At 29.1% G+C, this 22948-nt stretch overlaps 1 protein-coding gene across 10 annotated transcripts in view; it reads left to right on the forward strand.

Moving 5' to 3' along the window:
* Positions 1-22948, forward strand: part of LOC129917790 (serine/threonine-protein phosphatase 2A 56 kDa regulatory subunit gamma isoform) — a 51090-nt gene that overhangs the window by 15485 nt on the left and 12657 nt on the right. For 6 of the 10 annotated variants that reach the window (XM_055997955.1, XM_055997956.1, XM_055997958.1 and 3 more), the window contains exon 3: positions 2746-2920. In XM_055997955.1, coding sequence (XP_055853930.1) covers positions 2746-2920 — 175 coding nt within the window. Of the gene's footprint in view, positions 1-2745; positions 2921-16671; positions 17309-19319; positions 19714-22948 lie in introns of those variants that run through there. The other 4 variants (XM_055997951.1, XM_055997952.1, XM_055997949.1 and 1 more) reach the window with 4 other exon arrangements.

Genomic DNA, 22948 nt, shown 5'->3' on the forward strand with positions numbered 1-22948 from the left:
GAATTCAGTGGTTACTATGTGTGGAAAAGCTTTATAAGCTGATTACCAAAATTGTTGAAAACGTCACTTAACACTTCCATCTTCTAAACGCTTCTATTACTGGTAGGTTGTTAAAGAGTAGGATTAACCGTCACAATAGACACGATTTCGTAAAATTTCTTTTCCTGTCGAATGAATTTTGTATTTGCTATAACATGACACTTTACTTTTGTACATACATATTTGAATATTCACTACCAAACACTGACCCAACGTAAAGACAAATTGTCGCCGTAAAGCAAAATTGTTCACAAAGTCACAAAAAGCAAATTTTACATGGGACGATTTTTAAGTTTCAAATTGGTTTAAAGCGACAATTTTCTGCTCGTTTTCCATTCAAGTTATGTTTTTTATAAATTTTGTTCTTTTTTCTTGAACAAGTTTACCTCATTAATAAGTTCATATTTTTTTTTAAATATTTTTTTTAAAACTAAAAACCCAAAATTGGACATAGAACAATTCCTATACAAGTAGGTTTTTTCCTTAAATAAAAAGTGGACTTAGAATAAAATATGATGGGACTTAGAACAATCAAGAATACTCGGGCTCATTTTCAAAAGGCTGCTTCCCTGTTTTTATTGTTCTATGTCCCATTAAATTATATTATCTGCGAAAGGAAATTTTTGTTTGACAAAAACGGTTTTCAAATTCGGAAAGAGCACCCTCAAATTAGTAAAACTGCATCATTAACTCATTTTCGGCAAAAAGTGGATTTAGAACAATTTTGCTTTACGCCGACGAAATATTAAAATTTTATTACATTAAAAAAAAAAAATAAAACGAATTGGAATGAAATTCTAACCTTGCTTAAAATAAAATCGCCTAGAAATAGCATATAGGTACACAATACTATATTTATTTTAATATTTATTTACATTATACTACACAACATATTTTGTTTAAACCAATTTATTGTTTTATTGTGTTTCTGTTTCGTCTTTGTGAATTTCTGTTAGACGGCAAAAGCTAGACGACGTGGATTCGCATCAAAGGTATGAAGATTTATATAAAAAGAAAATAAATCATTCATCCAAATAATAAATTATATTCTGTATTCAATTCATCCTGTTTTTTTAAATTGCGCTTACCCTTATAGGTATCACTTAAACACTACATGAAAAAGTATGCAACAAAAAAGTTTGGATTTGATTGAGCCCGGTTTGAGACAAGAAAAAATTTGTTTGGAGAGGAAATTTAAAAAAAAAATTACTTTTTAAATAAAAAAAATTAAAGTTATAATTATAATATGTGTTAATTTGGTTTTAAAACGCTCAACTGATGTTCTGAAACCAAAAATGATATGAAATACAATAGATTTGCAATAGTATGAGAAAAACATGGAAGAGTATAGAATACTTAAAAGAGCTAATAAAAATCCTAGTCTATTGATTGGTGTTGATGAATGGTGTTAAAGGATTTTAGCTTCAATTGAGTTTTTATAGAATACTACAATTGGGTAACTATAGAGAAATTTCTAAACTAATTGAATGTTTTGGGACCTATGTATTGTTAAAAAATTGATAGATAAATAGATAAGGGTGTTTTTTTAAGGCTAGGTATGAACAAATTTTAGCTTATTTTTCGAGAAATATCAATAAATCACACCAAAGTATCACCAAAAAAATTAAATAAACAGATGGCTTTCTGGACGTGTCTTGTCTCACTGGTACAAGTAACAGTAACTTAACGTAAGACACTTTTATAGTGAATTAATTTAGAAATTTAACGATTTGATTGATTTTTATCCAATTGAATGTTTAACGGCACTCGTAATAAGAGAGTCTTTTGAGTACGTTACGCTGGTTTTCCCCTTGGTCTTTTTAGATAAGGGAAAGTAAAGAATTTCTCTGGTATCATTCCCCCCGGTTTTGACAAAAGACAAGTGACTTACAATAGACAGTCTTAACAAAAGCTTTTGACATAGCTTCATTGTTTATTTGCAAACATATTATAACCCCTATTGAAAGACCCTTCATAAATAAAGAATTGAAAATATTAAATAGGTTTCACTTCAAAATATTTGTATTTCTTATCCAAACCGAGTATAAAATCTTAAACTTTTTGGAGCATTCTACAATCATGAATCACCCAGGAAACTAACAACAATAACAATGTTATATTAGTTTCTTATATTTGTTGATACTTTATCATATGAAAATCGCCATTGAAACAAAATGTTGCATTTGATTGTTAGGTGTAATATTATTTATGGTGATCAACAAAATATTATTGAAAATTGTAGAAAAAAAAAAAAAAAAACTTTTCCCATAGAATGGAAGAAAAAACTTAGAAAAAATCTTCCTCCCTATAGCATCAAACTCTCCACAACCGCAAAAAATAACTTAGTCATTAGTGAGAATACCACCACCGTACCGTGTACCTACATTATAAATGTTAATCCAAAAGTGTTATAACCGTAGAGACCACATACAAAATAAATTCTTGATTTGTCTTAGCATTTTTTTCGTTTTATATGAGTATGCAATGCAGTATGCTAACCAGCATTTTAAATTACATATTCATTTCTGATTCTTTTTAGTTTTGTGTATTTATTTTTATTCTATCTTAAATCTAATTTATGTGTAGTCGCAAGCATAAATAAATAATGTGTACTCTTACTACCTACTCTATCATTTAGTTGTTTTTTTAGTTTTTGTATTTATCAATTGATTTTAATATATTCTTTTTTACATTTTTTTCTAACAGGCAAATAAAGAAAATAAAGGTACACCGCCACGTGATGCTCCACCTCCAACACCACTAACTAAAGGTTTAAATTTGACAACTACACCTGTTATTAAAAAAGAGAAACGTCAAAGCAGCACTCGATATAATGTTTCGAAAAATTGTGAATTAACTGCACTCAGTCCTTTGAATGAAAGTAAGTATAAACACTATTTTTTTAATATCTTACTTTTTATGAATAAAAATAAATAAAAAATATCAACCTTCTTCTGCAAATTAGTTTCATCAAACATATTGATTTGTTTTATTTGATTAAACTAATTGAGTTCATTTGATTTGCTGTGTGATTTTTGGAATCTAATTTCCCAACAGCTAATCTGATGATGATCAATCGAATGACGTAAAGCAGAATAAGGTTGATTTGTCTTTGTACATTGTATACCTGGAAGTACAAAGGTACCTGTACAGAACAGGGCTGTAAATGAATGCATTTAGAGATTTTTGGTATTTCGCAATTTTTTTTGCTATCCTTTGTTAGTTCAAAAAAGGTTTACTAATTTGAAAGTGCCGTAAGGTAGAATTTTTTCCCTGCTTTTCAGTTCCCAGTATATGAATATACTGTCAATGCTCTTCCATTTGAAATCCATTTGGCATTCGATGGTTTTTTTGGCAAGCATCTGTTAGAAGTATCTGTCCAGTTAATGCCAGTTAATGTCGAGTTCATTTAGCTTTTTGATATAACTTTGTGTTAACTCTGGATCCTTCATGCTCCGAAGATAAAACTAGATGCGACAAAATTTTCGGTATTATATTAAATTGACTTAGAGTCATTTAGTCGTCAGTTCTTCTAAAACCACCAAAATTACGTCTTCTTGACGTTGTAGGTTGTAGTGGGTTCACCACTTCGGTCTGAAACCCTAATCTAGAGCTTGTTGCACTAGGTTGACTTGGTGCATTCAAGTATGATGTGAGTCAAATAATAATCTTCTGCCTAAGATAACTAGTTTCCTTAAAAATAGGGTTTTTCATTTCCGAACATTAGTTTATTATAGTATCCTTGTGGAACTTTCGGGTATTTGCATACAAAAGAAGATTTATTTGTCATTTCGAGATTTACTTAAGTAGCACAAAAATTTAAGCGAGCCGAAAGCCCTTGCAGCCTTTGCTCTCTAAATTTAGTACTAACTTAACAATTTTAAATTACTATGTTAGCCTATATTTAAAGCTGTTAGCTTTAATTTAAATATTCAAATGCTAAAATAAAGCTAGACCAATTCAAAGTCAGTTTTTTTTTTTAAATACCAATGTATTTCAAAGATAAGTACTATATTGTAATCAATAATGAGTCTCAATAACCCTAAACTTGAAATTTAAAAACTAAACATATTGAAAAAAGCAAAGTCATTAAAAAACCAAAAACAAATGCATTAATTTACACTGCCCTGAAGGTATTAAGATCAACATAATACTACATTTAATATTTAATTGCGTTTTATAAGTTTGTTCAAAATTAAAAATCGACATTCATTCAATTCACGCAGTTTTTAGGTTTCATTTTGTTGATAACTGTCATTTTTATTTTTTGTTTGTTGAGTTTTTTCTTTTACTTCTTTTCCAATTGAATGTGTGATTTTAATTTTCACTTCAAGGACTTCCCAATTCCAACCAACCCCGATTGTTATTTGTATTTTTGTTTTTAGTTGAAGAAGTTATTTGTTGAATTTTTTTTATACTTTCAATTTTGTCATGCGCAAAGTTTTTACGAGTATAGTAATTTTTGTTTTTATTATTTTTTTATGAAATTTCAAATTTAATTTCTCTCATAGTGAAAAAGAAAACTTATATTTATGAGATTTTTGTTTTTGGAATGTGCATAATGGTTTTTATACGTACTATGTACCTACTTGAAAGTAGAAAATTATTGTGAAATGAAGTAAAGTTATGTTTTCTTTTTCAATAATAAAAAAAAAATGTTATCTCAAACAATTGGTCCTTTATGGATGGATAGCTTTTATAGACGTAAGAGCACAATGGAATTTAATAACATGTCAAACTTCTTCACATAAGTACCAAGACAGTCTGGTAACCAGTCTAGCTACTATTGGTACTGGATCCGTTTCTAGGTCCAAACGATGCTGGTACCAATTCAATGTAGTCCTACTCCTAAATACACCTAAAACTAACTTTTTGGGCAATATTATGTCATTTTAATAATTATTCCTTTAATTTTAATAAATTGAAAATATGCAAAGAAAAAGTCAAATGGGCAAATCATTTGATTGAGATGATTGAAATTAAAGAAAATTATGCATGAAACCCCAGAAGAAACTCAAAAGCAACACCGGAATCCTCTTAAGCAGAAGAGAATATCCTAATATGATGGGTTATATGATAAATGTCGAAAGTGATATTCTGGCTGCTTAAAATTCTACGGATGAGCCGATAACCAATGTTGGAACAAAAGAGTATTCCCGTTGAAGCTCAAAACTATAATTTGCTTATACGTGAGTGTCCAAGCCTTGCAATGAATCTAGGTTATTTTGTATAAACACACAAAATTGATTGAATTGTCAAACGGACGATTCGTTGATGCACATTCGTGGGAGAACTATAAGGTTCTCGTGGCTCTTATAAATTTCGAATCGCTGCAGTAACAATCAATCAGTATTAAGCTAGAGACTGTTGTAGAAATGGATTTGATTCGAACTTGCCTTTATCTATGACTAAAGATTAAATATCTCATTCTTAAAGTGAAAGCTCAAGTGCAATAGAATGGGAGATTACGGAATCCTTATTCTTCTTAACACCCAAGTAGAAGACTTTCCGGCTGATGAATGCTAAAAACTTTACCCAAATTAAAGAAACAAACAAAAAACTATACAAAATGGGCAACATTTTCTAATCCTTATAAAATAATTTGCTATGAATCAGGTGAATTGCTAGGCTGTCGATTTTGACACGACATACTTTTGGTTTGTGTATTTGATTTTGAATCCAAGTGTCTCGGGTAAGGCTTTTAGAATTTGAGAAATTGAACCCAGCACCTTGCTTCCAATTTGACCGAAATAAAGCTTTTTTATTTTCTGAACAGTTCACCTGTAATCGGTTCGACTACAATTGGTATGATTAAAACTGGTTCTAGCTGCAAAAATACCGTTTTGAGCAGTAACCTTTGGGCTATGACGAAACTAGCGTGTTGAATCTTTAAATAAATCAGCTGGCAATTTATTTAATGAATGGGAAGAATGAATTATAGGTTTATTGACCTGAACTTTTTACATATTTAGAAATTATAATCATTTAACTGTTCATAAAGTCCAAACTTGCATGATAAATTTTTTTTCAACCCTCTCAAGTCTCATCTTTCCAAATAAATTTTCCCCAAACAAGCCAATGCTTAAAAGAATTCAATTTGTACATTGCCTAGCAGCCAATTGATCCAACCCCTTGTTTTTTCAAATCAAATAATTTTCTCAGCTCTGCTGGTTTCATTTTATCGACCTGTTTGCTTAACAAAATGATAGTTGTGTGGCTTTAGAGGTTTGTAAATCAATAACACTTTAAAGATAGCATTTGTGTTATCAATCTTAAAAGTAAATGTAACAATCTTAAACTTTGTTGGGTTATGTTTTTTTTTTTTTGATTTTGTTCTAAGGTGTGAGATAGACATTCTTCCATTTAGCATCGGATTTTACTGCTTCGAACTAAACAAGTTGTCGTCTCATATCATTTAGTCACCCAGATATTGTAAATGAATCTCTTGATGTATTTCTGGACAAATAAAACTTAAAATTGTTGATTCCAATAAGAGAGTGGGTTTTTACAGTTTAAAGTGTCATATTTTCAAAATTATGTTCTATTGGCTACTTTTACTTCCTTTTTAAGCATTGAAACCGGCTTGAATCTGTAGAACCATTTTTGTCATTTGGATAAATAAATCTCGTGTTTATTGCCTGGTTAATTATTATAAACCATGTAATTTGCATGGCAGTTAATGGGTTTATAATGACGAAATAATGTGCATGTTGATATTAAATGTTATTGATGTCAATTTTAACCAATAAAAGGGGAAATAAGGAAGACTTAATAAAATAATGCAAATTTTAATTTTATACAAGCTTGTTAACTAAGTTCCAAAGTATCATTCGGCAAATTATTATAATAATTATTATTTATTATTGTTCATGAAATCACCTTTCTTTTTTTTGTACGAATCTATTTTTATAATTTATTATAAAATTTCATTCATCTTTTCTTGTTTGATTTTGTGTACAATCTCACTTAAACCTTTTAAGCTTTCATCTTTCATCATTTTGAAAGGAAATAAAAAACACAAAAAAAAACAAAGTCCTAAGGAGGTCATTTAATTGTCTACTTCATAAATAGCCTCTCAAGTTAATTAATATTGAGATACACTTTTTATAGAAACAAAAAACTGGCATCACCCTAGTTTGACTTTACAGTACAAACTTATAACAAGTGTTGCTGGTTGCTGCTTCTTGTTTAACTATTCCTTTATTTTTTTTCTGTTTTGAAGGGGAAAATTATTTTTTGTTTCTTTTTTTTTATTTTCTCAATGATTTATTATGCATTTTATATGTATATAAGTACATACTCACTCGAGAGTTACCATAAAAATAAAAATTGCACTTTAGTTTGTACACTGTCAGACGTAACAAAAGGTACACTATACAAATTGTGAGAATTTTTATTAATGATTCAATTATTGTTAATTAATCTTTAATTTTTTTTTTATTTTATCTGGTTTGATGAAGTTTTTAATTTTTGTAAATCATCATAACATCACTTAATAATTAGATTTGAATTTTGTGAAAATAATCGAATGTTTTCTATTTGGATAGCTGTAATAGAAGAAATAGTACAGATGGAGGAATCAAGAGTGGTTTAATGAAAAATACATGGAATATATATTTCGTTTGACATTTTTTTGGTTGTAAATTTGTGTTGTATTTAATATATGTATTCACAGAGTAAAAAAACTAAAAACAAAATGTGGAATCGAATAGAAAAATAAATGTTTTTCAAAATAACGATTTTCAACCTTTTATATTTTTTTCAATTCGATTTGTAATGGTTTCGTCTTTTTATCTGAACTATGTAGGTAATTAGTTTTTATTCTACATAAAACAAGGTAGTTGGATTTAAAAGAAAATGATTTCCCTTTTGAATTGGTTTTTGGGTGATTCCGTTGAGGGGATATTGAGATTTTTTTTAAGATCAAAACTAACGGTACTCGCAATATACAAATGTTGTTCTTATTAAAAACGGCTCTAAAGAATTTGATTTAAAAAAAAAACAATACAATTACTGTGGCAACAAAAAATCTGCTTTTGAAATTAAAATATTTTTTGAACCGTTATTAACGGTACCTGTCATACATTTAAACAATTTACACTGAAACAATTACATCTCATGAGCACTGACGATAAATTTCATGTTGTTCTATTGTTTTAATTTGTGAGCATAATCTGAAGAAATTGCTATTAGCATTCCTCCCCTCAAACAATTCAATTTTTTAGTTTACCCACCCTTTCACTTTCGAATTTATTTAAATACAGAGAATCTTTCTTCGACCGCACAACACGGATGTGAAAGGCTCTTGAAATTTTTTACTCGATTTTGCCTATAAAAGTTCTAAATGGTTTTGGTAGTATCTTGAAAATTCAGAACTAAAAATTAATACCTTTTATTTTTACCGACTTAGGATGTATTCAATTCGTATTTTTTTTATGTTTGTTACCTCATAACTTTGGACTGAGTGAACCAATTTTGATAATTCTTTTTGTATTTGAAACCTTGTGCCATTTCAATTTCGTTCAGTTATCGCTATAGAAACTATGAGAAAAACCATAAACCATGACACGCAATTGTCATACAAAATATCTTTAAAAAAATCTTCATTTTATTTGTTTTTTGTTGGCAATGCCATCACTATAAATTCATTCATACTTAGAAAACCACCACATCCTGCGAATCAAATCAACAACATACAAAAAAAAAGCTCTTCTCCTGTTTTCATCTGTCATCGTCGTAATAATCTCCTATTTTCTACCATTCTCAAAAGCTTTTGCTCAGAGAAAATAACAAGAAACAACAACAAGAACTACACCAATAAGGAAAAATTTCCGTTTTGGCAAAGCGCCATTGCTTCGACAACGGTAAAGGTAGTTGTTTAACGTCTGTTGCCTATTGGAATAGGTTGTCTGCTATGCAAACAAAAAAAAAATAAAAAAAACTACCTAATAAGGGTTACATATAAACTTTTCTGAACAAAAAGTTTATTGATTTTTGTTATAAATAATTTTTTACTATTTATTTTTGTTTTTGAAAAACATTCTTTTTGCCGGTTTTGTGCTGTGTGTGCCATTTAAAAAAGAACAAAATATTAAAAGATAAATGGATTCCAAAAGTATTTCCTTCCGTTGTCTTATTGAACAAGAACTAGTTAAACCCGGTTGATTTTTCAAGAGGTGAATAAATTAAAGAAATACATTTTATTGATCAAGAGTTAGAACCTAAAAAATTTAAATATTTTTTACGAAACGAGAAAATAAAAAAAAAGGAATCTAAAAAGTGTTTGTGAAGAAACAAAATTATAATTCGTTTTTTCTTTTTTTTTTTTTCCTTTTGAAGAAATAAGTTCAAGGTCGTTTAAAAGTATGGCAGCAGCGGGTGTCAAGTTTTCGGGTTATCATTCATTTTAATTAATTTCTCATCTTCACTTCAGACTCCCACACTCTCTAATCTTTTTATAAAATCTTAATTAAAATTAAACGAAGAAGAAGCAGAAGTGGGAAAAAAAATATAAAACCTCATTTTTGTTCTGCTTTTCTTCATGTTTTTTTTTCGAATTAACTTGCTGCTTTATCGATTTTCTTTTTTTTCTTCAGAAAATATTCCTCTTTCCAGAGATTCAAGAGTGTTCCCAGAGAACATAGCAATATGCAATACCACAATCTGTAAAACACCAACAACACGAAAAAAAAAGTCCATCTTCCTCTGGTTCCTTTTTCATTTGTGACTGTGACTGAGGTGAAATTATATACCTACTCCCGGTATACTTCATGTACCTAGTCCTGGTCCCGGGTGTGTTGTTTCTATATCTTTGATTCTGATGTGTGCGGTGGTTGTTGTGTCTTCCTTATATTAACTTGTATCATCCTTTTGTTTTTATTTTTCTTCTTCCTATTAAATAATTTTTTTTTCTTCTTGTTCTTGTTCCTGGCTTCCCATTTTTTTTTTTATGTTTTCTCAGGTTGTTTTCACCTGCACATTATTTTGTCGGTGGTCTTCGTCGAATGTGCATATAACTTCAGTACACCTGTATGAGTATAATCATTATATGAGACAGGGATGAGAGAGTTGAGTTTAAAAATAGTCATGCATAATGGATGAACTACTGAAAAATCGATAGTGTATGACTAATTTAGAGATTTAACGGTAAAACGGCAGGCTGTTGGTTGACTGAATGTTGGCAAGGCTGGGGTTTTCCAAAACGTACATATATAGACAACGTAAATGAAGACGAGACGCTCAACGACGACGGTCATTGAAAAAAAAACACATTAAAGGTCGGTTTTGTTGGTTTTTTTTTGCATTTAATGATGATTTTTTTCCAAATACCAAATTATTATGTTGTTTATAAAAGAAAGCTTGTTTGCGTCATTGCCAGAAGAGTTAGTTGGTAATTTGGTAGAATTGTTACAGTGGAAAGATGGTTTTGACCAGCGCTCGGTTTCTAAACCTTTTTGCTTTCTTTCATTCAGAACAAACGATCTTATTGAAGTAGTAAAAAAAAATTTTAATCCAAAATCTTAAAAACTGCATTGTTATTGGTCTTTTTGTCAAAAACAGGACCGATAAATGCAAGACTTACGTATTTGTTATCAGTTATCGCTATAAATGGACACCGTCTTGCACATATTTGTTATGATCCAACCCTCTGGATAGCACATATTTTGGACCACTTGTCGATGTCTTAGATTTTTTTTGCGAAATTCTCAAAAAAATAGATTTGTAATTGGATGAGCCTGTTCGCAACAAATCCTTATCTTCAAAACTTGCTGCGAAATTTGGATCCGAAGATATGTATGTGCTTCCGCATCTACGAACAAAACAAATTTTGATAACAAAGAACTCTGCAACCAGACTTAAAAAATAAAAATTGTTTCTGTTATCAATAGGGAAAAAATTTTTGAAAATATTTTTTTTTCAGGCAAGGGGTTAACCTTGATTTTTTTCCGAAAATTTAAAAAACAATTGATTTGTAATTTTTGTACCTAAATGGATGCGCGTGTTCACTACAAGCTAATATCTTCAAACCAAAACCTGTTTCGAGACCTAGGTACAAAGATGTCTTCGCCCGCATTTCTCAGATGTCTGCTTCCGCATTTAAGAAAAAAAACATCTTTGGATTCAAATAACTCTGCAACTAGAACTCAAAAAATTTTTTTGTTTTTCATTTAACCAATAAGGTTTAAAGAGACCTTTCTTTTAATGTCTCACTCGATGGACTTGGAATAAATTTTTGAAAATAATATTTTTTTCAGGCAATAGTTAATCTTAAATTTTTTTCCGAAAATCTTAAAAAATAGACTTGTAATTTTTGTACCTAAATGTTTGCGCCTGTTCACTAAAAACTCCTACAAGCCATAAAATCGTTAAATTTAAATATATCCTACGTACTTCACTGGAGAATAGGCTGATCGGCAACAAAATGTAGGAGTCACTAGGTCACCCGATGAAAAAAAATGGTTTTAGAAACGCGCTTAATGTTTTGAGTCCAAAAATCTTGAAAAATTAATGGTTAAACATTAGTCTGCAATTCCTGAACCATACAATTAGCCTTTCACATTATCATTACTGTATAGTTTTGGGAGGGATTAAGCTTTGTAGTTTTCCATTTTTAATTTATTCTCATATTTAAAAAAAAACGACGCTTCGTTATCACTCAATAAAGGTCTTGTCTCCTTTTTTCATTAATCTTACCATTTGAAAGATATTGGAGTTAAAAAAAGTTTTAAAAATTCATAAACATTTTTTTTTCATATTTTCTAAATTTATAAATTACTGAGAATAATATCGAATGAGGAAGATAATATTCTTGCAAGAAATTAAATGTTACACCAAAAAAGCCTCTAATAAAAAAATAAATCGATTTGCTTTAACCTTTAAAAAATATTCGTATTCAAATCTCAAAACCAAATGATTTCAAAAGATTTTATATGACTTTATAAATCAGAATTTAAAAGAATTGAATAGCTTATTTTGGATTCGCGAAACTCTTCTAATTCAAAAATGTGCAAAATTATCTAAACTATGAATTATGTGATCCCATTTAATTTTGTTAGGATCTTAAAACCTGCTGAAGTTTGCAATTCATGAAAACTGTTTATGCTTTGAATTTTAATAAGCAGCCTTTACAACTCACTCATAATATAAATTTATTTCCTCTTCCCCACTAAAAGAGTAAATTCAAAAATTAATTGAGCACAAAATAGGTTAAAAACCACCCACAATCTTAATATTAAAAAAACAAACACACACAAACATTTAACCAAAAAGAAAAAAAAATCATCAAACAAACAGAAACAAAAAAACCTCCACCCTTTTATAAATCATTCATCTGTCAAAAATAAATACTAACAGTACGTGGGTTTTTGAGGGTCGCATAAATAATATTTTTTAAGTTGTGTGTATTTTTCTTCCATTAAGACTATTGGATTTTCTCAAGAGTTTTAGTTGTGTTGACGATGACAACGACGACATCAACATCGACAGCTATGAACGATTTAATTAAAATAAAAAATCTCCTTTGGAATCTCTCGAGGCGTCTACGAATTAGATCAAAGTTGCTTGACCTCGATCTATTTCAAGAATCAGAATAAATAAAATGTGTGGATGTAGGTTCTCAATCTAAAAACATACCATATGGAGAAAAAAAAATAAGTACAAGATATAATTTGTTTTGTCTTTTTTTTTTTAAGTAAGACTTTGAAAGCAATAATTGTATCAGATGGTTAGAGAATATATACAATGTTATTATCGAAACCACCAAAGAAAAACCAGATCGTGGTTTTAATCGGTTTCAACAAGTGCGTGTTTGTTATAATTGAAAAGCAAGTGTAGGTGTAAAAAGTTACAATGTAGAACTTATTAAGCATAGAAAATAAGACAAATTCTCATGTTTAAGGGGTAAAATCTTGTTTTTCTTATAAAATGTTTTAGGTAGTTTGATAGAGACAAAAATATTTGTATATTTCATAAATTCGGATAGAGATATCTTTGGACCCAAGTCTTGAAACAAGTTTTGGTTTGAGGATATGACTTTGTAACATCAATTTAGCTACAAAAATTACAAATCTTTTTTTAAAGATTTTCGAAAAAATCCTTGCCGAAAATAAAATACATTTTCAAAAATTTCTTCCATTGGTTGAGACATCAAAAGAAGTGTCTTTTTAAACTCTATTTATATGTGGAACCCGATTTTTAAGTTTTGAGGTCTGGTTAAAGAGTTTTTTGAAATTTAAAAATATTTTTTTATTTCATTAGTAGAACCTTATTTCGGACATTTTTGTTATCAAAATATTTCGAGTCATTCTACTTTGGTCGTTTTGCAGGGAGCGTTAATTACACTGGTCTGCAAAATTTATCTTTTTTTTTCTCCTTCAAATAATTTTTTGAAATTATGAAAGATTTGAATTTGCTGAATCTTAATCAGTTTTCAGAAAAATTCTAGCACGTACCATTTTTTTAAATGATTTTTGAAAAATATGAGTAGTTTGTAGAAAATAACCGTTTTAGATAAAAAGTCAAATATGTAAAGAAAACTATAATAAAATACATTAAAACAAATTTATACGTGTTTTGTAATTTTATATACTATTTTTCTATTTAGAAATATCTTATCTGTGATAAACCATTCGATACACTGCCTTCTAAATCTTAAAATTTGTTTCTCCTAGGAACAAAAGTATACTTTGCTTACGGTTTTTGATGTGCTAAGTTTGAATACAAAGTCAAAAAGAATCTAGCACGTCAGGATTTTGAGATATACGCGTTAGAGAATCACAAAACCAAGTTTTTGGTTTGAAAATCTCAAAAAAAAAAAAAATAATACTATATCACAAAAACAGGAGCTGATCGAAATTTTTTGATAAGATCTTTTATAAACCGTGACAAGTTTAGTTGAAAAAGTTTACATTACGCCAAAATATTAAAAACGTGACGTGCTAGGCCAATTTTGATTCGGAATCAGCACACAAAAATCCTTTAAAAAAGTTTAGTTTCATTAAAAGGACAATTTCCTTGCAGACCAGTGTTATGGCCCTGAAAATAAAATTTCAATTTTTGCTCCAGGGTACCCTTGGAAACTAACAACTAAAAATTTTAAGCTTAATCGCTTCAGTGGTAAGGGCTGTAGTTCGAAATAGAAGCAGAGAGGCCGACAAACACACACAAATAGTCAGAATTGTGGGGCCCTTTTTTTCGCATAAATATGTCTTGATAAATAATAAAATAAAAAACGGAAAAGTGGACCGTTTCTTTATGTTTTCTATTTCAAAATCACTTTTTTCGTTACATAGTTTTTGGCTGGACTTTTATATTTTATATGTCTCTTATTATTGATATTTCGAAATTATTAGCAAAAAAAAAAAAACAAAATTTTGAAATTTAGCCTTTCAGAATGATAAACATAAAATCTGTAATTGGTCATTATGTAAATCTGAAACTATATCAGTCTAAGTTTCATGCTACAATGGCATATTTCAACAGTTTGTTGTTACCTTAAACTTAAAGCCCCTCAAGAATGCCCTATTGTTTATATGAAAACAATAAACCAGCACGGTTCTAATTAACAAACAAAGACAAACAAAATATACTGCGACTACTATGAGAATTATGTAATAGAATCGCCCTTGGAAGGACATTTGTGTTGACACGAATACACGAATAATGCTTAATTGGTTTCATTCAATCAACTCGTTCTTCTGGACGAAAAATATTCTAATTACAACTACAATGTATGGGACAATGGTATAACCTTGGGTATCATTAATATCTACTTCTAACCTATCTTCTATAAACTACGTTGTTACCTGATAATTCTTTTATTGTTGTGGCACACTTTTATTTTTATTTTTTTTGTGAAAGGAAATTTCATAACAAAGTTTTTCTGTTTTCGTGCTTGTGTTTTTGTTTATACAGGAAAATAATTACATTGTTTTTCCTATAAAAGGATTTTCTTTTATAAATAAAGTTAGATTTCGAGGTGAAAATGTAAATGAGAAAATAAATAACAGAGGAACAATACAATCTACATTATATGTGGAGGTGGACAAAAATAATTCTTGTATCTAAATAAAAAAACGAACTTTCAAGGACAATATGTGTGAGATCATGTTAATTTGGAGTCAAATACTGGTTAACTCAGTACTATGTTTTTCAGTAGTTTTCAGTTGATTTGTCGATGAGAGGATAATTCAAAAGGGCCCATTATTTATTTACTTATGGTTACCGGTACCTTAAGTTTTTTTTATCGAACTTAAGGCACAGAACCAGAATAGTCCATCTGAAGAATTTTTCTCTCAATACAAACCAAAAAGTGTTCTCACCCATTATTATAAATCGATGTCTAGGCCTTAACAAATAAGTGTCCCCAGCCACCTCGGTCCCTAGCTAGCTGTCTCCAGCTACATTTGGATTGTCTATTGCGGAGGCTTGTATTTAGTCCATAACCAGCAAATTACTCTTACATCGGGTAGTCCTTTTCTTTAAGCTTTTTTCTTTTAACCTTGCTTGTGGCAGTCACAATTTTACTTTAACCCTCTGTCGGCACACGGATAAGAATGTGGCAGGACAAAATTTAAAAGTGGTCACAATTTTCGAATTCCTCGGAATATTCTACATCAATTTCATATATGATTCTCTATAAAATAGTGAGATCGAAAAAAGTTCTAGCGACATGAAAAAGTATAAACCAAATTCGCAAAAAAGATGTGTGCCTACAGAGGGTTAAGAAAATTTTGCTGTTACAAAATTTAATCAGCAGCATCTTAGCTGCATTTCCACAAAGTTTCAGCATATTCTCTAAAAATCTCTCTATATGAAAAAGAATATTTTCAGTTGAAAAAGAATAACCGGTTTTAAAATAATTTCTTGTTCTCTATTTTGCCAAACTAAAAATTGGTTAAAAACAAAATATTTTCGCCAGTTGTGCATTTATGTTTACTTAAAGTCATGTAAAAACAAACGTTTTGAACTTTTATTTAGTATTAAATCCAATTGACAATTATATGTTGTGAATTTCAAAAAAACCTAAAAAAAAAATGAGAAAAATTAAATTTTATCTAATTTTTCATTCTGTTGTATTTATTTTTAAATATTAATTATATGTATTTTGTTTAAATTTCCTTGTATATTTTTTTAAAATTATTTTTGTACATACTTTATTAAATTTAATTTTGCATATTGTTTTAATCTTATCCCGAAAAATTTGTCATCCCAAACAAAAATCCATTTTTTTAAATTTTATCTATTTCTTTATATGAAATGTATTATTTTTTAATCACACTGCGCTAATGAATGTTAAACGACCTTGATGTTTTGTTTTCTAAATTAATTTTTGAAATTGTGTTCCTAAATAAATCTATAACCCATACCATACCCTTTCTATTAAAAATTTATTTCCAGATTAAATATTAAAAAAACAAAATATTTTATAAAATTAGAAAAATTGGACCTTTTATAAACGTTAAACAAAAATACAAAAAATTGGAAAAAAACCCGACCCTTCCCTAAAAACAGTGTTTAAGTTTAAAAAAATCATAAAATTAAAAATATAAAATGAATATAAAATCCATTATTAAAACAAAAAATAAATGAGTTTTTAAGTTAAATTTAAATTAAAAAAAAAGAAATAAATAAATAAAAAAACAACAAAATAAATAAAAAGTTAATTGAATCCTCCCCGTGGTGCAATGAAATTAACGATAATCACTAAGAGTGTGCTAATGAAATGGTTGTCAGTGCTATGTTATATTCCGGCAATATTGCCGGCAATAATAATAATACAAACAACACAAAAAACAAAAAAAAATCCAACAATCCTCATCAACAACAACAACAACCAAGCAGCAACAATAACAACGGTTACGGTCTAGGAATACCAAAATCACCATCATTTCACAGTGGACTTGACTTATTAGCTGATGACGATCAATACGGTGGCGTAGATGATCAACATCATCGTATCGATTTATTAAATCAATTTCAATTAGACAAACGTAACGAACAAAATTTTGAACTTTATCAATACGATCAAGATCTTTGTGACAAACAACAAAACGACGACGACCACGACGACGATAAAAACGATAAAGACGAAGACGATAAAACTCAAGATCGTCGACTTTTTAAATTTCCAAAAGTTTTAACCTCATCACCACGATTGACAGGTAGCTTTACAAATATGCCATCATTACAACAGGATCAGTTAACATCATCATCATCTACATCTTCGCCATCATCAAATGCTTCAACTGCTAATAATAGTAATAGTAAGGTTAGAATATCATTTTCTTCTCTAAATAACTTATTTTTTTTTTGTAGATTTGATGATAATAATTTTAATTTTCTGTGTCTATTTTGATTTGTAATATTCATCTTAGTAGATGAAAGACATGTATTTAAGATTTGCGCTGGGAAGTCTATATATGTAAAATTACAAGTAGTAGCTCGGTTCATAATAATGCATATGTATATATAAAAAATTCGATATTTCAAACTCAACTCTATCATCAAAGAAATTTTTCGTAAATATTGGGTTCATAATAATTTCATCAACTACACCAACGACTTCAAAAACCAATAGTTTACATTAAGGTTTAAAAATCATTCATATTTGTGATCGAAATGATGCAAAAGTTTTGAAAGCACCAATTGATGTGTTCAAGGTTGTTAAAAAAAACAGCTTTCAATTGGTAAAAAATGTTGCTTCCTGAAGATTGGTTGTAGTTTTTGAAATATGCAAAGCTTAATTTAAAAAAAATTCAATACTTGTGAAAAATTTACATTCATTCTTATAAATCATTTTATATCTGCTTCTTAAAAGCCAATGTTACTACGTATCTGGAATCTGTTTTCAGAATTTTCTAAATATCTTCAGTGAAAGTGAAAGATTAAAAATCTTTCTTTCTTTCTTTTCTGCACAATGACGATATGATTTTAAGTGAAGCTAAATTCCAAATTAACAACCTCAATGAAAAATAGTTTTAACACTGAAAATTCCAAGTTGCATTTGATGAACATAAAATATTAGGAAGTAGGTAATGTGAAATTGAATTTTGACTTCTGGTCCTGATTTCCAATTGAAAGTGATGTTTGTGCAAGTTCAAAAACGTTATAATATAACATATCTAGAAAAAAAAAACTACAAAAAAGTAAGAAGCTATAAAGTTCCGAATTTTAATCCGTCAAATAGAAAATAACAACTGCTCAAACAAAATTATTTTAAACGAATAATTCGTCGGTTTGGAACACTTTAATTTACATGAAAATATGTCAATGATTCCGATTATTTGTTCGCAAATTTGTTTACACTGGCTGTAAGAAATATGTATGTGTTTATAATTTTTAGAAAATCGCAAATATTTTTGCTTTCTATACAAATTAGAAATTAAATTTTTAGTATTTCTCGCAAAAATTAGCAAATCAAAATTTTTATCTTTACTTTTATGGATTCTGGCATTGTTTTCCTGATAAACTCAATTCTGAGACAAAAATGTTTCACCAAGAACAAAATATGGTCTCAACAATCAATTACATAAACAAAGTTGGAAGAGTTATGTAACAGAAAGTTTAGTGGGTTTTAAGTCGATAAGAAATTGATTTGAGAGCTTTAATAATTCCAGAATCACTTCCTAGTCTAAATAAATCATTCAAGTTTAAGCAATAGTGCACCCACATTTTGAAATTTTGGCTGATAGTTTCTTTTTTTTAACTTTTTATAACTTACAAAATAGTGCAGAATATCCTATGAAAGTGTTACTGAACAATAGTCTGAATTGTTTGGAACAAAATTTACTTACGGTTTTCAGTATCGTAAATAACCTCAGCGAATAAATTTATTCTGCATTCCTGATAATTTACTTTTTCAAAATGAAGAATTTATCAAAAATTATTATTATTAATTTTCGTTTCCTACTCATTCTGAACCAAACCAAAACTACTCAAACGATTTTTGTAATATTAACAGTTCTTATGTAACTTTTATGATTAATGAAATTTTTTCTCAGCACATATCTTAAATCTATCTCCCAACAAACATTTATTGTTTTCCGTTGTTAATCATTGCTTAGGAAATATTATATACATATTGTTTTTTAATCATACAAACATAAATATATATATCTTGTATCATCAATTATTGCTAATTATCATATCAATTAAGAAAAAAAAAAAAAATAACATCATCATTTTTGTTTTTCTTTTTTCTCACTCGTTGCTAATTTTCTAAATCATAAACTAAAAAAAAAATTAACAAAAACAAAATCCCAATGGTAACCCCAAAAAAGTCACCCTCACAGAATAATGTTATAAAATCAAATCAACACGTTAATTTGAACTCGAAAAATATTGGCGGCGGCGGAGGTGGAGGGGGCAACAACGCTGGTGGTGAGAATGGCAACAATTCTACTACTACAAGTTTTGGTTTAACTGCATCATCTACTATAAATGCATCTTCTAAAAACATATCACCAAGTGGAAATAATGGAGGCGGTGGCAGTGGGTTAATAATGGGTGGCGGTGGTGGTGGAAATAATGCCGGAACTTTTCCTAATGGAAATGATGGTGTTCTATCACCGCAAACCCTACAACAAATAACTGGTAGTCCAGGACGTGCTCGAGATCGCAATTTATTTCATTCACCATCAGCAGCAGCAGCTGTTTCATTGGCATTACTTAGAGGTTTCATAATTATATATAATTATATAGTTTTTTTTTTTTTCTAATACATAAGTACCTGCATTTTATTTTATTTTAAGACATGAAATCGGAATGAATTTATTTTTATTTTTTTTTTAATAGTGAATGTTTCAATTGGATTTTTTGTAGAGTGTAGCAGATTGAATTTGTCTTTTTTTTTTCCTAAATTTATGAGGTGCATATTTTTAAGATTTTTATGTTTCTTCATCATAAGTTTTCTCAAATTTGTATGGTGATAAGATGAGCAAAATCTAAGAGTAAGAACTCACCTGAACTTACATTTTTGCGAACAATTGAATATAGGTTTTCTTAAATTTCTTTTTCTACACAATTCCTTTTGTACTTTTATCTGATTCTAAATACAATTTGACTGGTCACTATTCCTACACTTAAAACCTACTTTTCGATTCGCGATTCGAGCTGTAAGGAATTGATTACAGTATAAGAATCATGTTTTCGAAAGTACAAGCATGACCCTGCCATAGAACAACGAAATTTCTTTGTAATAAATAGAAGAACAAACTTTCAATTAAAAATGTCTTCTTTTTAAGACTGGGTTGAACTTTTCCTTATAATGTGTTCGATCGATCTTCGATGGGGTGACAATATATTCCAAGTACCCAAAAATATTACTTGGGCTAGTTCTACAAGTTTGGAAGGCCTTCCAATATTGGCCGAACTGTCAAAGTCTTCCAATAGCAACGAATTATTGCTAATTTTCTATCAAGTGAAAATTGTATGTTTTATAAGGTTGGATGATTTCATCCAAAAATTAGACAATCCGTTGGTATAAAATCGGCTGATAATTGCCGACCATTTTTGTCTTCCAATTAAAAATTGTCTGTCTTCACGACTGGAAAACATTGAAATCGAGACATTGTCGCTCATTCTCTGGCCTAATTTCTTGTTTTGCATCTTTCCGAAATTACAGTTCAAAGTTGTGCAGAGGTTCGAACATTTGGCTTTGTAATTTACCGATGGTTGTTGGTAAGAGCTTCATCCAGTAACCAATAAAATCGTCTAATTATTCGGAAATAAGAAAAATTGTGTGTTTAGACGAGTTCATACGATTACAAGAAGTCGGATTTTTATTTTCTAGAAAATTGGAGAAAATTTGTTTCGAAAAATCGGTTAATATTGGAAAATCTTTAAATCGTGTATACTTAGCTTTAGGATCCTTAAATAATGCAAATATCAAAAACTTTGATTTGAATTTATTTTATATTTTTGTTTATTAAAATATAACTTAATTATTATACTTTACCTCCTAATTTTATATAAGTTCTCATTAAGTATTTACTCAATTTTCAACTCACTTAGCAAATATGTGTTAATGCAATAACTCTTTATATTTTTTTCTAATGCTTTTAGACATAACTCATTATGTACCTTTTTTTCAAAAATAGCATTCTTATTCAAATTATTTTTTATTTCCCCATTTTTTTTTTTTTTTTTGTTAAACAAAAAATTTATAAATTCTAGTGAATCATACATATTATTCTCTCGTATATAAACATTTATTATATTTGATTTGCTTCATAACGTCTATTTACATAATACATTTATTCCAAAACTCGACGAAAAATCTCAACTCACACCTGATGCATGTTGACATTTTATATGACGTAAACATGATAAAATACATGAATATATAATATTTGATAATAACTCACGTTTCACTTAATACACATTTAACATTTTTTACAAGCAACAACAATATACCAATACCAACAACAATAATAACAATAAACTGTTTAGCCTAATTTTATAGATGGCTGCCTGTTTTTTTTTTTTATTTTCTGTTTGTCTGAATGAATGAAATGTGTGTGTGTGTCTACAAATAATTTTCTTTTTATCAAAATCGACAGAAAAAAAAAGTTCAAGTTCAAGGGGGGCTTTGAGTTCAAAACAACCAATAAGACTTGTTGTTATTTATGGTTATTTAATTAATTATACCTGCGTGATGAAGTGTAATGAGCGAATTTAATAAAAATTGGAGAAGGTTGTTCAGAGAAAGATTTTGTTTTTACTATTATTCAATGTACAGGGTGTTTTTTTTTAATTGAAACATAATTTTTAATTTATCATACATTCTGTCGTATCTATTGATCTTTGCTAGAAATCTTTCATTTTTAAACGTGATTAACGTTATTACGTTCAAGAAGTAAGGTTAAATTACTAACTGAAAGCGTTGAATTCCATTCGATTTCTATTCGAACACATTTTGCGGATTCATAATTATTTTGAAAAAAAGATCGGATCTACAATCCCACACATGTTTGCCGTTTTCAATCCTGGCAGCAATTTGCTACCGGAAAACAATCGGCCCTAGCGAGGTATCTGTCGGAGCGGAAAATACTCCGATTTCAAAGGAAACTTGCTTCGAGGTGTGCTTCCGACAGGTAAAAACTGTCCGATTCGGATGAAATCGAACAAAATCCTCCAAATATTCTTCAACAAAAAAGTCGAATGGAAACCAGAACAACCATTTTCAATCCGCACGGAATCAATTTTCGTTTCTGTTTTCAAATTCTAACGAATGATAGAACAGCTGTGTTTGTTAATAAAAAATTTCTTGTGTCCAAAAAAGCCAGTCAAGGAGAAAGCTTTTTAAAACAACAACCACTGTCCCAAGAATTTCCTTATTCTAAGCTTGTATCCTTGAAATCACACTATTAAACAATCAAAACTTTTGCAATGCATTTATCTAATCCAATCTGTATCCATTTATAATAGCTACTTTTATAATCACTAGTCAAGTCATAAAGTGAAAACAAAATACAAACTTGAAAATAAATCAACAAAAAAAGTATATATAACAAACAAATTGTTTTTAAACAAATACCAATAAAACCAAAAATAGTCTTGATAAATATTTACAAATTTATTTGCTTGTCTATATTGGCAATGCCATCAGCTGAATGAATCTTTTTGTTTAAACTACGTCATATAAGTCTAATGGGAGACTTCAATCAAATAAAATATCTCATTAAATAGCCAAACAACCAAAGAATGTGTAACCATTCTGCCTGTGAAATGAAATGCCAAAAGAAAGACCAAATAGCTAAATCGGCTATAAAAGGCATGCCGACCAAGACTAACTTTGACCTTCTTGGTATATCCATGAAATCCTTTTTAGCTGTCACTTAAATTTCATTTTGCCCCCTCATATTTAGACTCGGCGGGCGGACCTTCTACACTTTTCCAACTTCCTCTT

This window comes from Episyrphus balteatus, chromosome 4 (genome assembly GCF_945859705.1).
Source record: "Episyrphus balteatus chromosome 4, idEpiBalt1.1, whole genome shotgun sequence".
NCBI classification, from domain to species: domain Eukaryota; kingdom Metazoa; phylum Arthropoda; class Insecta; order Diptera; family Syrphidae; genus Episyrphus; species Episyrphus balteatus.